Source organism: Fusarium sambucinum, chromosome IV (assembly GCF_050947815.1).
Source record: "Fusarium sambucinum isolate potato_lamoka chromosome IV, whole genome shotgun sequence".
NCBI lineage: Eukaryota > Fungi > Ascomycota > Sordariomycetes > Hypocreales > Nectriaceae > Fusarium > Fusarium sambucinum.
The window spans coordinates 4,363,019-4,382,773 of NC_139291.1; the positions used below are offsets into that span (position 1 = coordinate 4,363,019).

Consider the following 19,755-nt stretch of genomic DNA (forward strand, 5'->3'; position numbering starts at 1 on the left):
GACTCAACCTCGTGATTAGGATCGTCGTAATCCTCTAGAGTCCATGTCCTAGCAAGGGTATAGTGCTGCTCGGACCAGTGCCAAATAAAGACTTCCGAAACAGAGCGCGTGCTCTCAGCCAATATCGTTAATCTTGAGGTCCGCGGAGGCGACGACGAAGAACTTCCCGTCTTGGCGAGAACATGTCAAAAAAAGGATCCCGAAGTCCTTCAATTTACGCCAAGAGAACGTTGTTGCCATTACTCGCGGCAAGTAATATGTCTCGTTATGGTCGAGAGTAAGCAGAGACATAACAACCATCTGCAGCCGATGAAGAGTAGCTGTGGGGCGAGTGTGGGATAGGATGTTGGCTTGGCTGGATGTTGGAGCCAACGCCAAGATGTAGGTGGTGAAGACAATCTATGTATTATCTTGATCCTACACCGCATTAATTTCCGGTCTGTTTTGTTTTATACGCACACACATGTTGCTATAGAACGGATACCCGTATCAATGCTCTACCGAGGTGGCTCCCCGAGAATTATACTAGCGCCTGTAAGTGCAGGGAGACGATCAAGTGAAGCGGCCCAGTAGAGGAAAAGATCAGTTCTAACGTTAAGCTTAAAAAGAACCTTTGATAGGGATGCAGCAACTTGGAGACATTTCCTGATGAGGAAGGACAGATATCGATCTTGTAACTTCACATAAACCAGTCATTTCGGAATGATATGGCTGACGCGCATGAGTAGAAATGGCTGTAAGTTTCGGCATTCCTGTCTGCCAAGATGGAATGGAGTATCATGAGGGTAAAAGCCAAGACGGTTGCCTCGACACCCCTGACTAGTGGTGCAAGCCGTGTCAGAGGAGAAGATAATGGATGATATCTTTAACAATGAAGCATCAAGAGTGTTCTTTGTGTTGATTGTAAGTCTGATACCCCAGATTCATCGAGTGTTGTGTAAAAAGACCCTGCATCTACAGCACATCTGATGCTGTCGTCACAATAAGGTGACAAAGTTGAATGCGGGACTCCAGGTCCGCTCATAGGGAACAACCCACTAAAAGCACTGATTCTGTGGTGCTCTTACAGCGGGTCTACAGGTCTCGCTAAGCACATGGAGAACAACAAACGGTAATACGTCCTTGTAGAGACCACTTTTTCATTTTCGTGGGAGGGTAATAAAGACTGGGGAATAATGATGATCGAAAAAGACAATGTCCGCCAAGGAATCCACCGGATTACCCAATTAGTATTTCCGAGTCTCCTCCATTGCTGTGTTGCTGGTGACACTTGACGATGGCAACAAGATCAGCGTTGCTTATTGTAGAGGTTAATTTCACTTTTAATTTTTGGGAATCCTCGTGGGTTTCTGAAACCATTGAGGAGTTGATATGGGGAAATACCTTGACCCCATGGGAAAATGACAAGATGTTATTTGGAGGGTCTTGATGATATGTCTCTCATGATCTGTCCCACAGGACAAGGGCAGATGCATGTTGAGCAGTTGAATCACACCACGGAACAAGCACAGTATTGACGATAAGATTGTTGCAAGATTTAGTTGCAGAATTCTACACAATTATTCCCGAGAGAAAATACAATCCATTGATGAATGCGTGATGGCAAATTGTTGCCTTGATTTTGGATCAAACTTCAAAACTCATCAACCTACCCGATACCATTTTGACTCCCAATTGCCACGCTTACCTCCGGATTAAACAAAAGAGGACCCGTAAAAGACAGTTCAAAAGACCCACGGGATTCCTTGAACGGGTGTCTCCCAAAACAAAGGTCCGAGATTGCAGCGGATGATGCTATGACGTTGGACGCAAGATTTTAGTCAAAATCTTAACCAAAACCCTGCGGCTCTCCATAATTCCTCGTCCGCACCTCGGCATTATTCCCCAATTATTTCTCGGCGAGGGATCAATGAGGGGAAAAGGAATAGAGAAAACTTGGAGTAATTGAATGGGTATTCTCGGGTTTTAACCGACAAATTACAAATTGTTTTTTTTCTGGTTCTGGTAATTGTAAGGAATGATAATACGAATGTTGTATTGTATTCTTGTCTCTACAGCACCTACATTATCAGGTGTATGCAGTGATGCCGATCTTGACGATCACCTTGATAACCCAACTGCATATCAACAGATATTTCTGATACATCTCCAAAGACAAACGGTGAAAAAAAGGGAACCGCATGCCAAGGAGTCATTCTCCAACTGTTTAGCAAACTCTCTAGTCATGCAATAATCGTGAACAGACAAGGGTAGAGAACCGAGAAAATGGGGCATCTTGATTCAAGGGTCTTGTACTCTTTTAGGAGATTTTTGAAGATCGCGGAGACTATGACGTATACAAGTCCGCCAACCCCGGGTATCTCTTTATAACCAACTCTAAAATGAGACGTCATTTATACCCAGTTTAAATTTTTTACACAGTGAGCCATTAGTTAGTCTCTTGTTGGATTATCGTGATACAGTGCTTGTTGGGTTAGACGTCCCGAGACTTCACCTTCTTCCATCGCTTCTACCGTCACTAGTACTAGACAGTGTTTCTACAGTACGTCATGCGGGTCCCCTGAATTAGCGTTTGTTCTCTTTACCAAAGTGACGTTTGTTTCTTGCTATTGGTTCAACTGTCTAAAACTCTTCACTCTCCAAGTCCGTGGCGATCTACTTTATCTAAGGTTATCTGAAATCTCTGCTCCAGGGACCCAGACAGCAAAAACAGTACCAACAGTTTCCAAGTTTCCCGAGTCATTAACCCTGGTACACCTTTGTCTTATCGGTTCCACTGTGCTGTGACATACGTACATGGAGAGTCCCAAAAACATCGGGTCTCTCATTCTGTGGGACACCCCCCATATCCACGCACGACTCCAGAAGTTTTGCTTGGCGTCATTCTCCGGAGACTCCTCGAGCTTATAAGAAATGTAAATCTCCCGCTCCAGAATCCGTCTTCTCCTCTCCAGTCCAGACCATTCAGTCCATAAAAAACCATAAAAAACAGAACCACTATAAAGGTTGTTCAATATGGTTCACGTCGACAACGAAGAGGGTATCCCTCACTACTGGGGCAAGACTGGTAAGGGTCTGCAAAGACTCATTACCATTGTCGCTACCACTGACTTTCTTCTTTTCGGTTATGGTAAGTTTCCAACGTCCCGTGTCCCACCTGTCAGGGAAAACCTAATCTATGAGTCTATTGTGCTGACCGTTGAATGTTTCATGCAGATCAAGGTGTCATGTCCGGTATCATCTCCGCTCCCGCTTTCACAGAAGACTTCCCCCAGGTGCTCGACGAGACATACGAAGGTTTCGTTGTGTCCATCTACGCTGTCGGCTGCTTCCTCGGTGCTCTCTTCATTCTCAACTTTGGTGACCGTCTCGGTCGTCGCAACTCCATCTTCCTCGGTGCTATCGTCATGATTATCGGTGTCGTTGTTCAGATCGCTGCTGTTCCTCCCGGCGGCGGTGCCACAGCTCAATTCATCATCGGCAGAGCAATCACGGGTATTGGAAACGGTATCAACACATCTACCATTCCTACCTACCAGGCCGAGTGCAGTGAGTCTCACAACCGTGGAAAGCTCATCTGCATCGAGGGTGGTAACGTCGCCATCGGAACGTTGATCGCCTACTGGATCGACTATGGCTGTACCTATGGTCCTCACGCCTTCGTCTGGCGATTCCCTATCGCTTTCCAGTGTGTCTTTGCTGCCATCGTACTCGTCATGATGATTAAGCTTCCCGAGTCTCCTCGATGGCTCCTCACACATGGTCGTCGTGAGGAGGCTGAGACAATCCTTGCTGGTCTTAACGGTTCTCCCCGCAACTCCCCCGAGGTTGTCGCTCAGATCGAGACCATTGAGAAGGCTATTGCTGCTACTGGTAACAAGGGTGGCAAGACTCCCTTCTCTGCTCTCTTCACTGGTGGAAAGACTCAGCACTTCCGACGTCTCATTCTCGGTGCCTCTTCTCAGATGATGCAGCAGCTTTCCGGTTGCAACGCTGTCATCTACTACTTCCCCATTCTCTTCCAGAAGTCTATTGGTACCGACCACAACATGGCTCTCCTCCTCGGCGGTGTCAACATGATCATCTACTCCATCTTCGCCACTACCTCTTGGTTCGCCGTCGAGCGTATCGGTCGCCGCAAGCTCTTCCTCATCGGTACCGTCGGCCAGTGTCTGTCTATGGTCCTTTCCTTCGGCGCTTTGATTCCCGGTACTGCTGCTGCCTCCAAGGGTGCTGCTGTCGGTCTCTTCACTTACATCGCTTTCTTCGGTGCTACCTGGCTGCCTCTCCCCTGGTTGTACCCCGCCGAGATCAACCCCCTCAAGACCCGCGCGAAGGCCAACGCTACCTCCACCGTTTCCAACTGGCTCTGGAACTTCTTCATTGTCATGATCACCCCTGTTATGATTCACGGAACTGGTACCAACGGCTGGGGCACCTACGCCTTCTTTGCAGCCATGAACGCCATCTTCTTCCCCATCATCTACTTCTTCTACCCTGAGACTTCCGGCCGCTCTCTCGAGGAGATTGACCTTATCTTCGCCAAGGGTTACACTGAGAAGATTAGCTATGTCACCGCTGCCAAGCAGCTGCCTCGCATGGCTGACCACGAGGTTGCCGACAAGGCTCGTGAGTACGGCTTCGGCAGTGACGACGAGAAGGCTGAGGCCTCTGAGCGTGAGAACGGTGTTGTTGTTTAAGCAACTCAAAGCAGATTCAACCTTTCTCGCATGTCCAGTATGACTGGAATTTTTGCATTATAGACTTTTGCATTGCATACCATTTATGATGTAACGGATCTTTATAAGCTACGGTTTCGTAGCGATGATTTCTTTAGATACCACATGACTCCAAGGAGTCTAGTTTGCAAATACAACTCTTTTACATTACCTGTTTATTCATGACTGTGAATATGTTCAATTTAGACTAGAGCTTTAGAAGTAAAAAGATTGTTTTACAATGCGAGTAACTTGTCATAAATTAAATAATAGCTGAATGGAAGTAACCTTGATAATGTCTTTGGCCACTGTATTATTCAGATTTTATTCCTTCAAGACCAAAATAGCATACACGAGTCCCATAACGAGTGGCGCATATTCATTTTAGCAAATCTACCTCTATTAAAAACCATCTACAAAGAAGCGATCATTTCAGCTATCTTGAAACGTTTCTGAAACATCGTTAACATGTCTTTGTGAAATTGAGTCTTGCTCACATTGACTTTGCCAACGTTTCCTTTGCGGCTTAACACAACGTACATACAAGCAAATCTGCTAATAGTTAATAGCTTATATAGTGGGTATAAATAGACATGCAATGTATTTGCGAAGGCCAATAGATATATTTCCATTGGGGTAACTTGAGGCACGCTTTTGGTATGGCATGCGTATGTGGCACTCTAACTTTTAGGATCTGTCCCGGAACTTACTATAATGAAAGTGAGCTTCTGGCATATTTCATCGGGGTCACTGCCGGCACTAATGATATACTTAGTGGACCCCGAAAAGATCTACACGGGTCTTTCTCAGCCCCAAATCTAGTATAAGAGTGTGCTTCCTTGCCCAAGGAGAGGATTTCTAGATATTCCTCTGTGCCCTTGCGTGCAGCTTACTACATATCACCGAGAAAGAAACACGGCATGGTTAAGTCTCCAAGTTAACAGAGTTGCTAACTATAATGCTTGGTGTTGGTTTGTAATGATGTTTCTATATAAATCTGCAACTGTGTAATCCCCAAGAGAGTCATTACCTGAGTAACAAGTTTTGGTACCGCAGAACATGCTCACTCATGATCTTCTTAAGAGCTTTCTCTCGACTAGTGGCAATATCGATGGCGGCTAGATGATCTTGACCTTGAACGACTTCGATGGTGGTGGTGATGGTGACCAGATGATCGCGATCGTGAGCGACTGTGGCGACGACGACGGTAGTCAGATGATCGTGTTCGTGAACGAGAGCGAGAGCGAGAACGATCACGACGAGAACGATGACGAGAAGACGACCGCGAGCGGTTATCCCAACTCGCCATTTCGGCAGTGTGCTTCCTCTTCATCTCCTCCTCTTCTTCACGTTCTCTCTCTTCCTTCTCCTCTTTATGATCACGTCTCCATTCTTGACCCTTGTGGCCCAGGAATGCACCGATGAGAGCACCGGCTACCGCAGCGGTTTTACTTCCTCCAAACTTATTGCCACCGAACGCACCAGCGGTACCTCCAGCTAAGGCACCGGCAAGACCTCGCTCACCCGTCTCATCGGGACCTTGATCGTCGAACTGGTTTCCGGGTTGGGTTTGAGGTGTCCAGGTATTTGTCTGGCTCTGGTCTTGATACTGCGAGTTTGACATGGCATAGTAAGATGAAGCTTCTCCTTGAGGGCTGAAGTTCTGAGGGGGAGGGGGTTGTTGATAAGGAGAAGAGTCTTGTTGACGGTAGCTTGGGTGTGGGCTTGGAGAAGGTTGGAATCCTCTCTCTTGTGGTGGATAAGGGCTGTGAGAATCTTGGTATTGAGGAGGTCCAGATTGATAGTTTTGGTAATTGTCTTGTGGGTAGTTTTGTTGTTGGTAGTCGGCTGGTCTCTGTTGGTAATCACCCTGGGGATGGCCACCCGGATAGCCACCCTGGTGGTAACCACCACCTTGGTAATCTGACTGCTGATGATAATAATTTCCGCTCATTGTGCTGATGATTTCTGTATGATTCTACAAGTGCAGAGTGTAGGGTTTTAGGTCTAGATATACTCAACTTCTGTGCATGGGCCATTCTTCTCGAACACGTTGTCGTCAGCATATGGCTCCAGCTTTTGTTAACCATCTTGGCGCCAAGCAGCTGTTCTGTAAGACTATTCGATCAGTACAGGACAATGGAGTCTAGTTGGCATTAATATGATGATGTGGTTTACTTGGCCGGCTTCTCAATGCCGAAAGATATGGTCTTGGCTTTTGGAAGAGTGCTTGGGCCTTGGGAGTTAATGAAACCTCCGACACAAGAGTTGTCGCTAACAATTAATTTTTCTCGAGTCAAGGAGAAGCCACGTCGTCCACTATTTACTATATTGTCTATAGTGCAGAGATGTGATTGGTTTTCTCGTATTCAACTGCCATTCTCCATAAATATCTTTATACTCCACTCCTCGCACTCTCCGGCGGTATCAAGGCTGTCGTGGCTGTGTCGGTACATTTGGCAGGGGTTGAAGAGGTCAATTTCCGCGATTTGATTGGTGTTTCTTGCTATAGCGGAATTGAAAAGGTTAACAAGAGACGATTCTCTTACCATATTGAACTGAAACTCATAGAGACCTGTGCTTATTGGCTGCTAAAACGAACGGCTCAAGCCCTGGAGAACTGGCTATATCAACGTTCTACTCTCCATCCCACCTCAATTCTTGATTTCCAATTGGTAGTCTCGTGTTCAACTGAGTCTCTGAGTATACTACCACAATGGCAGCCAATAAACCTCTCGCGATTCGAGTCGGAGGCAAATTCAAGCGTGCCTCAGCACCTAAAAGCAGAAAAGGATGTCTCACCTGGTAAGTTTGATAGGTTGTCGTCTTATTTCTCGTAAAAAGACTTACTGACCACCATATTCTATAGCAAGTAAGTATAAACAATTTGCGAAACAAGTTTCCTATAAGACTCATAACGTCTTCGATAGATTCCGACATTTAAAATGTGACGAAGCCAAACCTGTTTGTCAAAGGTGTCAAGACGACAAGATGAAGTGCGACGGTTACCTTCCTCCAAAGCCTAGAGCTTCTAAAGGGCCCAAGAAAAAGCAGGAGCCCCAATCACAGGCTGTCGCAATTGTCAACCCAACCTTGCATCATTTCGATCAAACGCCGCTGTTGACGGACCCGGAGAGACTATACCTTCAACACTTCCTCCATTGGACCGCCAAACAACTCTCAGCTTCATCTGCCGCTACCAACTTCTGGCTGCGTTACGCACTTCCGATGTCATATCAGTTCGATGCTATCAGGTATAGCATGATTGCAGTAGGTGCTTCGCATCGAGCATTTATGTCTCATTCCCTTGGCTTTGGACGTCCTGATTATCTGCAACGCCCCGTCATACAACATTACAACAGAGCCATATCGTCTATTATCCCCATCATGTCATCTCCGACACAGTGGAACATGCACTGCATCTTAATCTGTTGCATGCTCTTCATGACCTGCGAGGGACTAACTGGCCGTTACGATGAGCTCCTGAAGCATCTTGCAGCGGGTGACATGATACTGCAATCACTTCAAGATCCTAGCACACCAGAGGAGTCCACCATGACGGAGAAGCTAGTCGTTATGTTTTCTCAACTTTGCCCTGAGTCATCTGGCTTCATGAAAGATCCCACTCTATCTGGTATACAGAAATGGTGTTCCAAAGATGTAAAGCATAGCGCCAACAATATGGACCCCTTCGAAACCCTCGATGAAGCTTCATATGCATTGCATCAGCTGCGGTTCCTTCACGATTTCGCACCTCATGACCCCGACAGGGAAAACGGCAGGACGAATGATCAAGCTTTCCAACAGATACTTGAACAATGGGAAGCACGGTTGCAAGCTTTGGCGCTGAACGGTATACTGCATTGGACGGATGAAGAAATGTGGCAATTCCAGAAGCTTCGACTTCGCCAATTTGATCTTCAGATGCACCTATATTCTTATGAGGATGAGGAATGGATAAATCCAACGAACCGACCATTCTTACCTTTCTTGGAAACTGCAGAAATAGTGGCAGCGCCTTTGATAGACATGAGACAACCTACATATTCCCTGGACGGATGCCTCGTGTCAGGTCTTTCATTTGCAGCATTTGCGACAGACGACGCTACAAGAAGACGAGCCCTAGATCTGCTCCAAAAGCTGGATCATAGAGAAGGAATCTTTGATAGTAACGACGTGGCTGAGATGCATGCGCTAGCAGCAATGGATACGGGCGAAGATGGATCTGACTGTTGCTATAACTCTGATGGCGAGTCTGAGTATGGCGAACTTGATCCACCGTTAACATCGCCTATTGGAATACCAGCTATGATTGAAGGATTGGCTCGCAAGGCTGGGGTCGCAAGCAAGCGCTTAGAATGCTATTCTTAGAATGTTTAGTGGATGTGAAGGAACCTGTACAAATGCTTGAACTTCCATTTCAGCGTCTATATGCTATTTTATAAACATGCTATGTATCGACTAATCATTATATCTGTCCTATCTATTCTTAATCCTTCTTCCTCAAAGCCTTGGTTCTGGAAAGGCTGTTGGGGTCCAAGTAAGGCTTCTCACCAATACCAACAGCACGATGACCCTCTCGCGGACCAAGACCATCATAATCATTAGTGGCGCTATGGAATGCGCTGCGATTATCCCAGAATGCTACACAACGATCAGCTTCTGCTTCAAAACTTGTCACGTTTGATTACTCACCAATATCGTTAGGGCTTCTCCATCTAAAGCGCACCTGCAAGTCGTGATTCTCTTCAATTCGTCTGTAGAAAGACTCAAGTATCTCTCTACTCTCCCGAGCACTCAACTCGTTGATACGCTTGGGAAAGTTGCCCACTGCGAAGAGCGACTTCCAGCCTGTAACAGGGTTTGTACGGACCACGGGATGGGAAGTCTGGAGCGCATCGCCGATGTTCTCAGGATGACCACGTGGCTCCTCGTAAATCTTGAAATGATCAGGACGAGCATCCCGGGCCTTGAGAAATCCTTCACCCGAGAATGTCGCAGTCAAGCCTTCAAAGAACTTTTGGTAAGGATCGCTGTATCGATCATATAGCTCGTATCCCGAAGCCCAGAGCGTATCACCACCACCGGATGGAAGCGTAGTTAGGCGCAGACTTGTGTAGTCCGCTGGGTACTCCTCAAACTGAATGTCGCTGTGCCAGCTGGCAGCGCCTTGCTTGCGGTCATCTCTGTCTTTTTTGTCATGGAAGAAGTGGGATTGGGATGAGATGACGCTGATTTCATTGTCTTCTACACCAAACTCATTGCTGCCGTTGAGAAGAGGGTGAATGTGAAGGCTTGATTCTGACGGCTTGTTGGTGAGTTGACCAAGACGGTGGACGAGTTCCTTGTGGAGGTCATCCGTGAGATTATCTTGGGCACGGAAGAAGACGACTCCTCTTTCGGAAACTAGTATATGGTTAGGCAAGGGACGACAGTGGGATTTACGGCGCCTATGACTCACTGGTGATGGCAAGGTCACGGATCAGTTCATCTGCATTCTTTGCATTGATGATATCGTCAACAAGGTTGACAGTAGGGTATTCACGTCCGATGACGGGTGTGGACTCTTCAAAGTTAAACTTGTCAAGTGCCCCCGAAGCCTTCAAAGGCTCTGGGTATTTGTTTGCTTGAAGGCTGATCGGGACAGTGCGTTGTGCCTGTGTCTCTGTAGTAGTGGTAGTCGACATGCTGGTTAGCCGATTACAAACAAGAGTTGCTTAGTTGTGATGCCCAGTTCAAAGGAATCTATGCCTGAACCGCTATAATTTATAGTACTTGCTAGTTTCGATTCCCTGGGGGAATGATGGCACAATCTGTCATATCTGTTGCGACATGCAGCAGCAACCAGTTAAACCACATCAAGGCCGACGAGATCCGACAACGGTGAAGAGCCATGACGCGATCTTCCTTGCGCATTGTTGTAGGTTCTGGCACCATCAAGTCTTGAGACTATTGGATGAAGAGAATGGGGCCTTGTTGACGCTCGTACGTCTTTGGGCGATAACAATTGACTTTCCGCGCGTCGCTCGGTTTTAATCATGGATTCCTACTTCTAAACTATATCGGGCATCTGATTAATTAGTTTCGTATGTTCGGTATCGTCGGTCTCTCGGTCAAGTCGACCTCGCATTGGTTGAACTGCATAACTAACAATGGCGTGCGAATACCCCAAGATTAGATGCTATCCACTTTGTCACCCCGTGCTTTTGTTGCGAAATCCGGGGGGAATCATTAAAACCACGTAATATTATGTGGAGGGCATTCAAAGAATGCACATCGTGTTTTCGACTTATTCGTCTGGCTTTGTTGTGTGTTCAATGGAGGTAGACACGTTCGAAAAGAATCCTTGTTTTTCATCGAAAATAATTTATGCCGTAGTCAAGTATGAGTGCAACATCAGGGACAAACAAGATCTAAGTAGAATCAATTAGAGTGAAAGTGTTGACATGATGTAACTGCTGTTGATACAATTGCTGTGGCCTTTATTTTGAAAATGTCACATAAAATTCACGACACAATAGGTATGGGGTAGGCAAAATGCCTGATCGACAGCAAGTGACCAATCTAATCTCACTCACTACCTGTTGGGATCGAGATAAGATAACATGACAGGTTCACTGGTGGCAGACACGTGAGTGACGCGCTCGTCGCGACATCCGGCTCAAGATGCTTCTCCGGAGCTTGCCCCGAGAATGCCGGTCCGACCTTCCGAAATGACGGCTCCGGGCCTCAAATTCTTCCGTTATCGATAAACAATCGCAGCGGGTCTCGTTCCAGGCGGGAAAGATCCGCTAGTCTCCGCCGTAACTTCCGCCCGCCATCCGCAAGAGATTTTACCATGAGTGTGACACACTCACCCCAACGAGGGATGGACTCTGCAAAGCGGAAGCGAGCCGCCAAAGCTTGCAATTACTGCAGAAAGAGGTATTGGCTTCTTTTGATCATTGGATGATGTCGTTTATACTGATGCTCTTGTAGAAAGAGGAAATGTGATGGACGACAACCAGTCTGTACGCTATGCGAAGAAGCAAACAACTCGGAATGCGAGTATCGTGATGAAGGCAATGAGAGCAAGTATGTTGTTTACATCGAATTGCCATTGAGATGGAAGATCTATGCTAAATGACATAGACGCATTGCAATCTCGGTAGACAGAGTCGATGAAATCTTTGACCGCCTTGAATCTCTCGAGTCGACATTCCAATCCGCCTTGGCAAGACAACGAGAGAAAAGTCCAGTCCCAACACCATATTCCATCCCGAGACCTGCCGAGGCCATCAGCCCAGAAGATGGCATTGTCGCAGCATCGTCAGTTCATTCAGCAGGCCCTGGGACGCAAACATCATTATCGCAATTCGCCAATAACAATGTCTTCAACACCACAATGGACATACCCCTGTCCCATTCATCGACGACAGGGAATCTACTACGCTCAGCTCCCGCAAAGGCATTGCTAGGTCACTATCCTCCTGATTTGTTTCTTCATATCGAGTTGAGACGCCCGGTTCCTGAAGGATTAAGATTGAATGCGACACCGGCTAGTCAGATCGATATCCCTTCACTGTCTCCGAATGAGACAGATCATCTCGTCCGCAACTATTTCCAACTGGTCCATCGATTCAATCCTATCCTCGATCAACGAGCTTTCTATGAGCTGTATGATCGCGTTCTTGATGGGGGACCACAGCCGGACCTTCCTTCAGCTTTGGTGCTTGTCGTGTTAGCTCTTGGTACTGTCGCGGCCGAGACACCGAATCGCATGGATGCGTGCTGGAGTCCTGGAATACGATTCTTCACACCAGCTGTGCGACTACTGCTGACCGAGTCTTTGAGTTCCTTTGGTGGTGATCCTCTTCTACCCCAGGCTCTGTACCTAGCTGCTCTGTATTACAGTTACTTGTCACGGCCTTTACTCGCATGGCGGTTGGTACATATGGCTTCTACTGACGTGCAGCACTATTGGATCAGGTGAATTAACTCTTCCGACAACCAACAGCGATGCTGATTAAGATCCAGATCCGAGAAACTATTACGAGACGGCCAAAGCGGGTCCCAAGACCAGTCCATCCTGCGTGTCTTTTGGGCTATCCTTGTACTTGAATGGTGAGCCATCGCCTCATCATTCCATATCAACGTCTCTCTAACCGGCACAGTGATATCCTAGCAGAACATCATCTCCCTCGTAGCGGCATAGAGAAAATCGTCGATAAACTTCCCTACCCATGGTCTGATGGCCCTTCCGAACCCTACATGCACCGCTGGCTGGCCGACCTCTCATCCCGCCGCCTCCTGAATCGAATCCACTACGTTCTTTACGCCGAAGCCGAGCCAGGGACAGGAGATCCAGCGGACAGTTCCGAAGAAACACTTTCAAGCCTTCCGAACCTAGCTCACGAGTTAAACCGTCAGCTGGGAGCGTGGTATCATCTCCTTCCTCATAGTATCCGACCAAATTTGGACAGTCCACCGATCGGTATTGATGATACCATGGTGTCTATACGGTACCACACTACTGGAGACATTATCTACAGACCGTTTCTGTACCAGGTTTGTGCGCTAGCGCCAGGGATGTCGCCGAACCCAGCAACTCTTGAGAATGCTAGACAATGTCTTGTGCATTGTCGTAGGTATCTCAACGCTGTGGAACACGCAGTCCACGCGCCCACAGCCTCGTTGGAAAATCTGTTGCATGGGTACGTAGATCTTGCCATTATTTGAACCTCCCACTAATAAGACCGATAGAACAATGGCTGTGGTATTACTCCTATCATTCGCCGCCTTCTCTAGACTGGATGCACTGAGGGTCCCAGATCTGAACCAATTGCAGGACAAAGGAATCAGGATCTGTGAAAGGTGGGCGTTTCCAGGGTCAAGCATTGAGCAGATGGTTGTCATTCTGCGCGCCCTTAGAGCCAAATGTATAGATACAGGTGGATGATGATAATAAACAAGCTTCAAAGCACCCGGTCACATTGCCGGTCCCGGAAATAGTCAATCCAGAGGCGAACGATTGTCTCTCAGATTTGACATTAAGGGCGCGCACTAACCTCCGGTAGCGGGGCCGAGAGAATGTGGCAAGATCCTTCTAGAACATCCAGGCTTTGACAAGATCTCTCTCTTGCATTCCCTGGCTTTAATTGGACTTCAAGGCTAGATCATTAAAATACTCGATCCCCCGCACTAGCCAAGTTTTCTTTGTCACTGTGCCGTAAACTTTTTCAGGGCCTCCTCCGCATATTGACTGCTGGTCAAGTTGACATATTCATACCAGTTACTGCAGATCCTCCCTTTGAAAACACTCCAACCACACAAAAAAATGGCCGTTCAATCATCAAAACCTGTCGGCATCCGCCTAGCCACTCTCTCAGATGCCAGCCACATCTCAGAACTCGGCGCACGTGTCTTCTCTGTCACATTCGGCCACTCGGTTGAGCCTCACGAACTAGCAGCTTTCCTCGAAGAATCATACACAACAGAAGCAATCACAAATGACATCAATAGCCCTGATAAAGACGTCATTGTCGCTACCAACTCCGACGATGAGCTTGTCGGTTTCGCGTATCTTACCCGGGGAAGCACTGAGCCTTGTGTAGAGGACTTGGACATGACTGTCGAGCTACAGAGGATATATGTTGACCTCGACTTGCACGGTACTGGCGTTGGAAAAGTGTTAGAGAAAACCATTGAAAGTATGGCGAGGGATCAAGGGTTCAAACACCTCTGGCTCGGGGTATGGGAAGAGAATCCCAGGGCGATCAAGGCGTATGAGAAATGGGGCTATAAACAGGTTGGAGACCATGATTTTACGATTGGGTCTGTGGTGCAGAGGGACCATATCCTGGTCAAGTCGTTGTAGCATGGATATTAAGGATTTAGAGGGTTGCATGAGACTACAACTTTGAGGTGCGAACCAAATCAAGACAACATAGATAACTTTCATTTAACAATTATTTATAAAATGTATTGGGTTTATATATTTATTTTGTACTCAGTTTAAAGACGCATGTACCTGATAATTTGTTTTAGTTTTAACCTTGGCGGTCAGTCGCCTCTATCTTGCGACGTTGAACAGGCCTTGTCCACCGAGCACGAAGCGCATGGCCTGCACTCTTGGGTCTGCGATCCCTGGTAAAGATACCCTTCTTGTTTCCATCAACCCTGATGATCATGACTGATGTCTGGAAATCAGCAAATTTCCACACGTGCTTGATGGCCAAGTTCGTGTTAGGTGCCTCTTGCGGTCTTCTCATGTCAGCTTGCCAGACCTGGATTTCTGAGATAACCCCCAAGCATCTTCGTGGAGTCTTTCTTAGTTTCTATGGCTTCAATGTGATAAGTGCAACTACAAGAAACTGGAGACCGTCCTGCTAATACTCTGCTGCTAGTGCTTCGGCCACTTGATCGACATCGCGGTTGTCTTTGGTGGATCCAATGGTGTCACTCGCGACTCATATCAGAACCCATTTGCTACTCAATGGGCCTTCGGCGATTGGGCCATGCTCGTCGCATTGGTCCTCCCAGAGAGCCCCGCATGGCTCGCATCCCGCAATCAGATTGATAAGGCACAGCGTTCTCTTCAGAGGCTCGGCGTGCCCGAAATGCTCGCACAGATCATGCGGACACTCGAGGAAGAGCGTGGACAGAATGCCTTGAATGAGGGCTTCCCTACCTACCGCGAGTGCTTCCGCAACACTGACCGTCGTCGTACGTTTCTTGCCAGATTCCTCACAAGTATCCAACAAAGTATCGGCATGTCTCTCATCGTCAACGCTGCCTACTTCCTCACAATGGCTGGCATGTCATCTCGCTACTCTCTCATGGCCAACTTGGTTGGCATCTCGTCAACCATGGTCGCAAGTGTGATCTCGTGGTACACAATTCCCCGTTACGGTCGGAGGATGATGATTCTCATTAGTCACTTCCTTGACAACGCTGCCTGGTTGGCCATGGCTATCGCCGGTTGTTTCTCGACTGAGGCTGCAAAATGGGTTGTACTACTATCCGCGATTAATCATATGTGCTGACCATTTAATGCAGGATGGTTGGCGTAGGCCTCGTCCTAGTCGGCTTCTTCAACAGTTTCGGAGTCGCTAGCCCCGTACCAGTGCTCCGATCCGAAGTCTCATCTGTGCGGCTACGTTCCAAGACGTTCGGTATTGCCTTTACCTGGCAGTCCCTTAGCATGTGGGCTTTCAACTTCTTTACTCCGTACATGTACAATACAGATCAACTGAACTGGGGCGGCAAGATTGGATTCTTCTTCTTCGGGCTAGGGTCCATATCCTTTGTCATGGCATGGTTTGCTATTCCCGAGACCAAAGGCAGGACCTTTTCGGAGATTGACTACCTCTTTGAGAACGGTGTCAAGCATCGCATGTTCCATAAGACAGTCATTGGCAGTGGTGAGATGGAAGATGATGAAGGTGGAAAGTCTAAAGCATTCTAAATGGATTTAGAGTGATGGTAGTTCGGATTCGTTGTTTGATGAGGACTCAAACGGGTGTTCAAATGACATTGGAAGGGATGAAAACTCTAGAGACTACAGTACGCGATGGTGGTTGACTTACAGTAGTGTCAAGGCATTATGGTTCGCCACAATAAGCCGTAGTTCGAATCCTGTTATTGTTCGTTTACGTATGTTCTTTTGCTATTAGCATTTGTTCGAATTCACATCCGAGTGGTCCTTGTGGGCAGGTAGACTAATTCACCAAACTCTGCGACAAAGCCATCTGGATAGTTTCTATGTACATGCAAAATCAGGGCTCGCTTGCGCCACGGCATCCAAGTATCGCTGTGAATGCTAATGCTTGTACAGGTGCCTATTGCAGGTGACTGCTAACATTGTTGGTGACCGTACATATAAAACAGCCTAAATTAGCTGGCCAAGAGGTTAGTCCGAGCTGGGTAATTGTTAGACAGATACGGATATACGGGAACGGGATTGGCAGGATGGAACCGTGGTTGACGTGTCTGGACTTGAATCGATTCTTAACGAGAATTTACCCTAAGAAATAGAAGATTGATCACCTTGACATTCCAGGTTGTCTCTTTTCCAAACGAGGGTCGGCCATTGTGATTGTTGTTTCAGGTTCAGAATAAAGGTCCGGAACAACCTTCCATGTTTGGTGTTTTGAATTTAGTCTTCTGGAAACAAAGTTAATATGATGATTATCACAGAAGAGGCTAGATAGTATCAAGACCATCGAAGCTGATGTGCTTCAACAACACCATGAAATGGCAAAACATAGCCAGGATCTCGGAAAGTGGAGGCTTCGGGATTTGATAGTTATATGTCAATGAACATATGCAGGTGTTGGCTGACGATGAGTTTTCCGATATTCACAAACCGGACTTCACTCCGATGTTAGGCGAACCCTTACTTGCCGTGAAGACATCGAAGATGGTGATCATGGTGGTATTACAAGATGAATATCTTAATATGCATGCAGCATGTCATGAGATCCAATCTCGTCAGTACAAGGTTTGTAAGCCAAGACAATTGCGTGAGTCAATGTTACTGACGGCTACCGGTTTCTCGGTTTGTTTTGTTATTACTCTTTTGTTTTGCCCATGACGATATAGAGATATCTACCCAACTCCCAGAAGACGGCCATCTGGTCTCTTTCTCAAAAGTGCTACTCTGGTGATACTGAGAATGGTCTTCCATATAGTTTAATGGTAATGGTGAACGTTGATCTTCGGTCGCATCACGTACAACAGACGGAGCTACCTGTTGCTCGAGAGAAAGATGCAAAGCATAAAATATAATAAAAGTTAGACCCCATTGTTGCTCGGACTTCCATAAAGGTCTTCGGAAAAACACCCGAGAGAAGAACATGAAGTGTCTCCGGTAGGGCGTCGGTCAAATAGCAAATGATCAACATGTTGCACCTGATTCGTCGCTGGTGTTGCTGAGAATGACTCCAACCTTGATTCGTTGGTCACAACCGGCCCGGTCCAGACTTTCTAGATTTCCGGGGAGTCATTTAGAGTGGCGGCCCGCTGTCTCCGCCAGGACTTTATTATCCACGATTTCCACTGGCAACAACCTCTTTACAAAAGATATCCAATCACTCATTCATCAATTAAGCTTAAAAACGGCATTACTTCGATTGAAGCCAATCATGTATATCCGCGCCACTCACGCCGAGACAGACCTCCGTGTCCTTCGTCGTCTCATCCACGAAAACCCACTCGGAATGCTTACAACCGGAATCAAATCCCCAACACATTCGTTTCTACAAAGCAGCCATATTCCATTCCTCCTCGACGTTCAAGATGAATCAAGCGAAACCGAACTTGGCCGTTTAAGAGGTCATCTGGCGCGACAGAACCCACAGAGCAAAGCCATGATAGAGCACTGTACCTCAAACCCGGGACTCAAAAGCTTTCTCGAGGACGAAATTCTCGTCATTTTTACCAAGCCCACACATCATTACTTGACGCCAAAATTCTATACCGAGACGAAACCTGCTACAGGCAAAGTTGTGCCTACATGGAATTACGCTGCAGTGCAGGTCTACGGGAAAGCGCGAATCTACTACGAGAATAACGAGGAGACTTCAAACTTTCTCGGCAAGGCTATTTCAGATCTCACAGACAACAGCGAGACAAAAATAATGGGGTACACAGGTGGTAATAGACCTACACAGTGGAAGGTTACGGATGCGCCTGAGAAGTATGTTGAGTTGCTCAAGAGGAATATCATTGGGATTGAGATTGAGGTGACCAAGTTGGAGGGCAAGTTCAAGATGAGTCAGGAGATGGGAAAGGGCGATCAAGATGGAGTTATTAAGGGTTTTGAGAGTTTGGGAACTGAAGCTGGTGATGACATTGCCAAGATTGTTCAAGAGCGTGGGAGGTGAGAATTGTCAAGATGGTCTGGAAGGCCATAGCTTTCGAAAGAATTATGAAGAACAGATAAAAAATCCATACCCCAGCAATCGGCCAACATGGGCATGTATCATGCGATTCTTGCAGAATCTGAGAGTGGGTTACAGAAAGTCTGACAGCGATGACTCCCAAACAGAAGGTCCTGCGACTCCATCTCATGTGGAAGTTGAAGCTCGGTTACTCCAAGCATAGATTGATTTGTCAGTTCGGCTATCTCGTGTCTATCAACCTGAGCAAATAAAAGGTTGAGTTGTCAGTCTATCGGCCCTTTCTTAATTAATTGATCATCCTCATCGTCAAGTGATACTTGTTACGCGTGTTCGCAGATTAACGACAAGTTTTGGTAGACAAACGGAAGACTCGGCAGTGACATCCGAGGTAAACTTCTTTAGCAAAGGCAAAGACTCATGATGTGGGTTGATACAAGGTGTTGGACTAGGGGATTGGAATTCTCCGAAGCCCGATAGATGACATGCCACAGCACACACCATTCATGAACTCTAGTGTTGATTCACATCTGAACAGTTTAAAATATGGTTAATTCGAGTTTTTATGATTGGAAGAAATGATTGAGCACGTGAGATACAATAGAACCAATTGCAGAATTTAATGTCTCAGACAAAACTGGTTTGTAAAGGGCTGGAATGAAGAGGGTGGTGGCAGGTCAGCTCTAGGGCCAAAGAGATTAATAAACGCCGATGACGCCGTGGCTGTGGGAATACCGGGCATTGGGGAAGCGGCTGAAGGAAACATGCACTCGATGGTCTGTTCATTCTTGATGCTGACAACACGAGACGGAGTGTCTGGGGGGGGTCTGGGGAATAGCGGAGAGAGTCGTGGAGAAATGGAGAAAAAATGGAACAGAAACATATTTCGGCCGAGGCAGGACCGTTCGGATCTTGGCCTTGACATGTCAAGAAGAAAAGATGAATATCCAAGACGGGTAAAGATATATTTTGGTCAAGGATCAGCAGAAATTGGAGAAACAAGACTTGGCGTCATTGCTACTCATGCCAAGATTTGAACGGCGTGATCGGCAAACATGACTTGGCACGAGTACCAAGAGATTTGACGATGAAAAAGTCTGGGGTAATTAAAAGACGTAGAATAATGAATGAACCAACCGGTACTAAGGATATAGCAG

General features: G+C 46.9%; 9 protein-coding genes across 9 annotated transcripts; 7 read left to right on the forward strand and 2 right to left on the reverse strand.

Annotated features, from left to right (window-relative positions):
* Positions 1-3,015: 3,015 nt before the first annotated feature.
* On the forward strand, positions 3,016-4,700 carry FSST1_001464 (general substrate transporter; the record flags this gene model as incomplete). Its single annotated transcript, XM_083227362.1, has 2 exons — positions 3,016-3,130; positions 3,217-4,700. 2 exons carry the CDS (start codon positions 3,016-3,018, stop codon positions 4,698-4,700), a joined length of 1,599 nt encoding a protein of 532 aa, XP_083091646.1.
* Positions 4,701-5,814: 1,114 nt separating this feature from the next.
* FSST1_001465 (uncharacterized protein) lies at positions 5,815-6,672 on the reverse strand (the record flags this gene model as incomplete). The annotated part of the gene is made up of 1 exon (XM_083227363.1): positions 5,815-6,672. One exon carries the CDS (start codon positions 6,670-6,672, stop codon positions 5,815-5,817), a length of 858 nt encoding a protein of 285 aa, XP_083091647.1.
* A 762-nt stretch (positions 6,673-7,434) lies between these two features.
* Positions 7,435-9,089, forward strand: FSST1_001466 (Zn(II)2Cys6 transcription factor; the record flags this gene model as incomplete). The annotated part of the gene is made up of 2 exons (XM_083227364.1): positions 7,435-7,523; positions 7,592-9,089. The coding sequence occupies 2 exons, from the start codon at positions 7,435-7,437 to the stop codon at positions 9,087-9,089; spliced, it is 1,587 nt and encodes a 528-aa protein (XP_083091648.1).
* A 118-nt stretch (positions 9,090-9,207) lies between these two features.
* Positions 9,208-10,405, reverse strand: FSST1_001467 (TauD/TfdA dioxygenase family protein; the record flags this gene model as incomplete). The annotated part of the gene is made up of 3 exons (XM_083227365.1): positions 9,208-9,362; positions 9,414-10,124; positions 10,180-10,405. The coding sequence occupies 3 exons, from the start codon at positions 10,403-10,405 to the stop codon at positions 9,208-9,210; spliced, it is 1,092 nt and encodes a 363-aa protein (XP_083091649.1).
* A 1,151-nt stretch (positions 10,406-11,556) lies between these two features.
* Positions 11,557-13,656, forward strand: FSST1_001468 (Zn(II)2Cys6 transcription factor; the record flags this gene model as incomplete). The annotated part of the gene is made up of 6 exons (XM_083227366.1): positions 11,557-11,642; positions 11,697-11,792; positions 11,850-12,686; positions 12,735-12,821; positions 12,872-13,411; positions 13,461-13,656. 6 exons carry the CDS (start codon positions 11,557-11,559, stop codon positions 13,654-13,656), a joined length of 1,842 nt encoding a protein of 613 aa, XP_083091650.1.
* Positions 13,657-14,034: 378 nt separating this feature from the next.
* FSST1_001469 (acyl-CoA N-acyltransferase) lies at positions 14,035-14,574 on the forward strand (the record flags this gene model as incomplete). Its single annotated transcript, XM_083227367.1, has 1 exon — positions 14,035-14,574. The coding sequence occupies one exon, from the start codon at positions 14,035-14,037 to the stop codon at positions 14,572-14,574; it is 540 nt and encodes a 179-aa protein (XP_083091651.1).
* A 311-nt stretch (positions 14,575-14,885) lies between these two features.
* On the forward strand, positions 14,886-15,742 carry FSST1_001470 (uncharacterized protein; the record flags this gene model as incomplete). The annotated part of the gene is made up of 2 exons (XM_083227368.1): positions 14,886-15,047; positions 15,104-15,742. 2 exons carry the CDS (start codon positions 14,886-14,888, stop codon positions 15,740-15,742), a joined length of 801 nt encoding a protein of 266 aa, XP_083091652.1.
* A 14-nt stretch (positions 15,743-15,756) lies between these two features.
* Positions 15,757-16,164, forward strand: FSST1_001471 (uncharacterized protein; the record flags this gene model as incomplete). Its single annotated transcript, XM_083227369.1, has 1 exon — positions 15,757-16,164. One exon carries the CDS (start codon positions 15,757-15,759, stop codon positions 16,162-16,164), a length of 408 nt encoding a protein of 135 aa, XP_083091653.1.
* A 1,678-nt stretch (positions 16,165-17,842) lies between these two features.
* FSST1_001472 (transcriptional regulator PAI 2-type) lies at positions 17,843-18,583 on the forward strand (the record flags this gene model as incomplete). Its single annotated transcript, XM_083227370.1, has 1 exon — positions 17,843-18,583. The coding sequence occupies one exon, from the start codon at positions 17,843-17,845 to the stop codon at positions 18,581-18,583; it is 741 nt and encodes a 246-aa protein (XP_083091654.1).
* Positions 18,584-19,755: the final 1,172 nt, after the last annotated feature.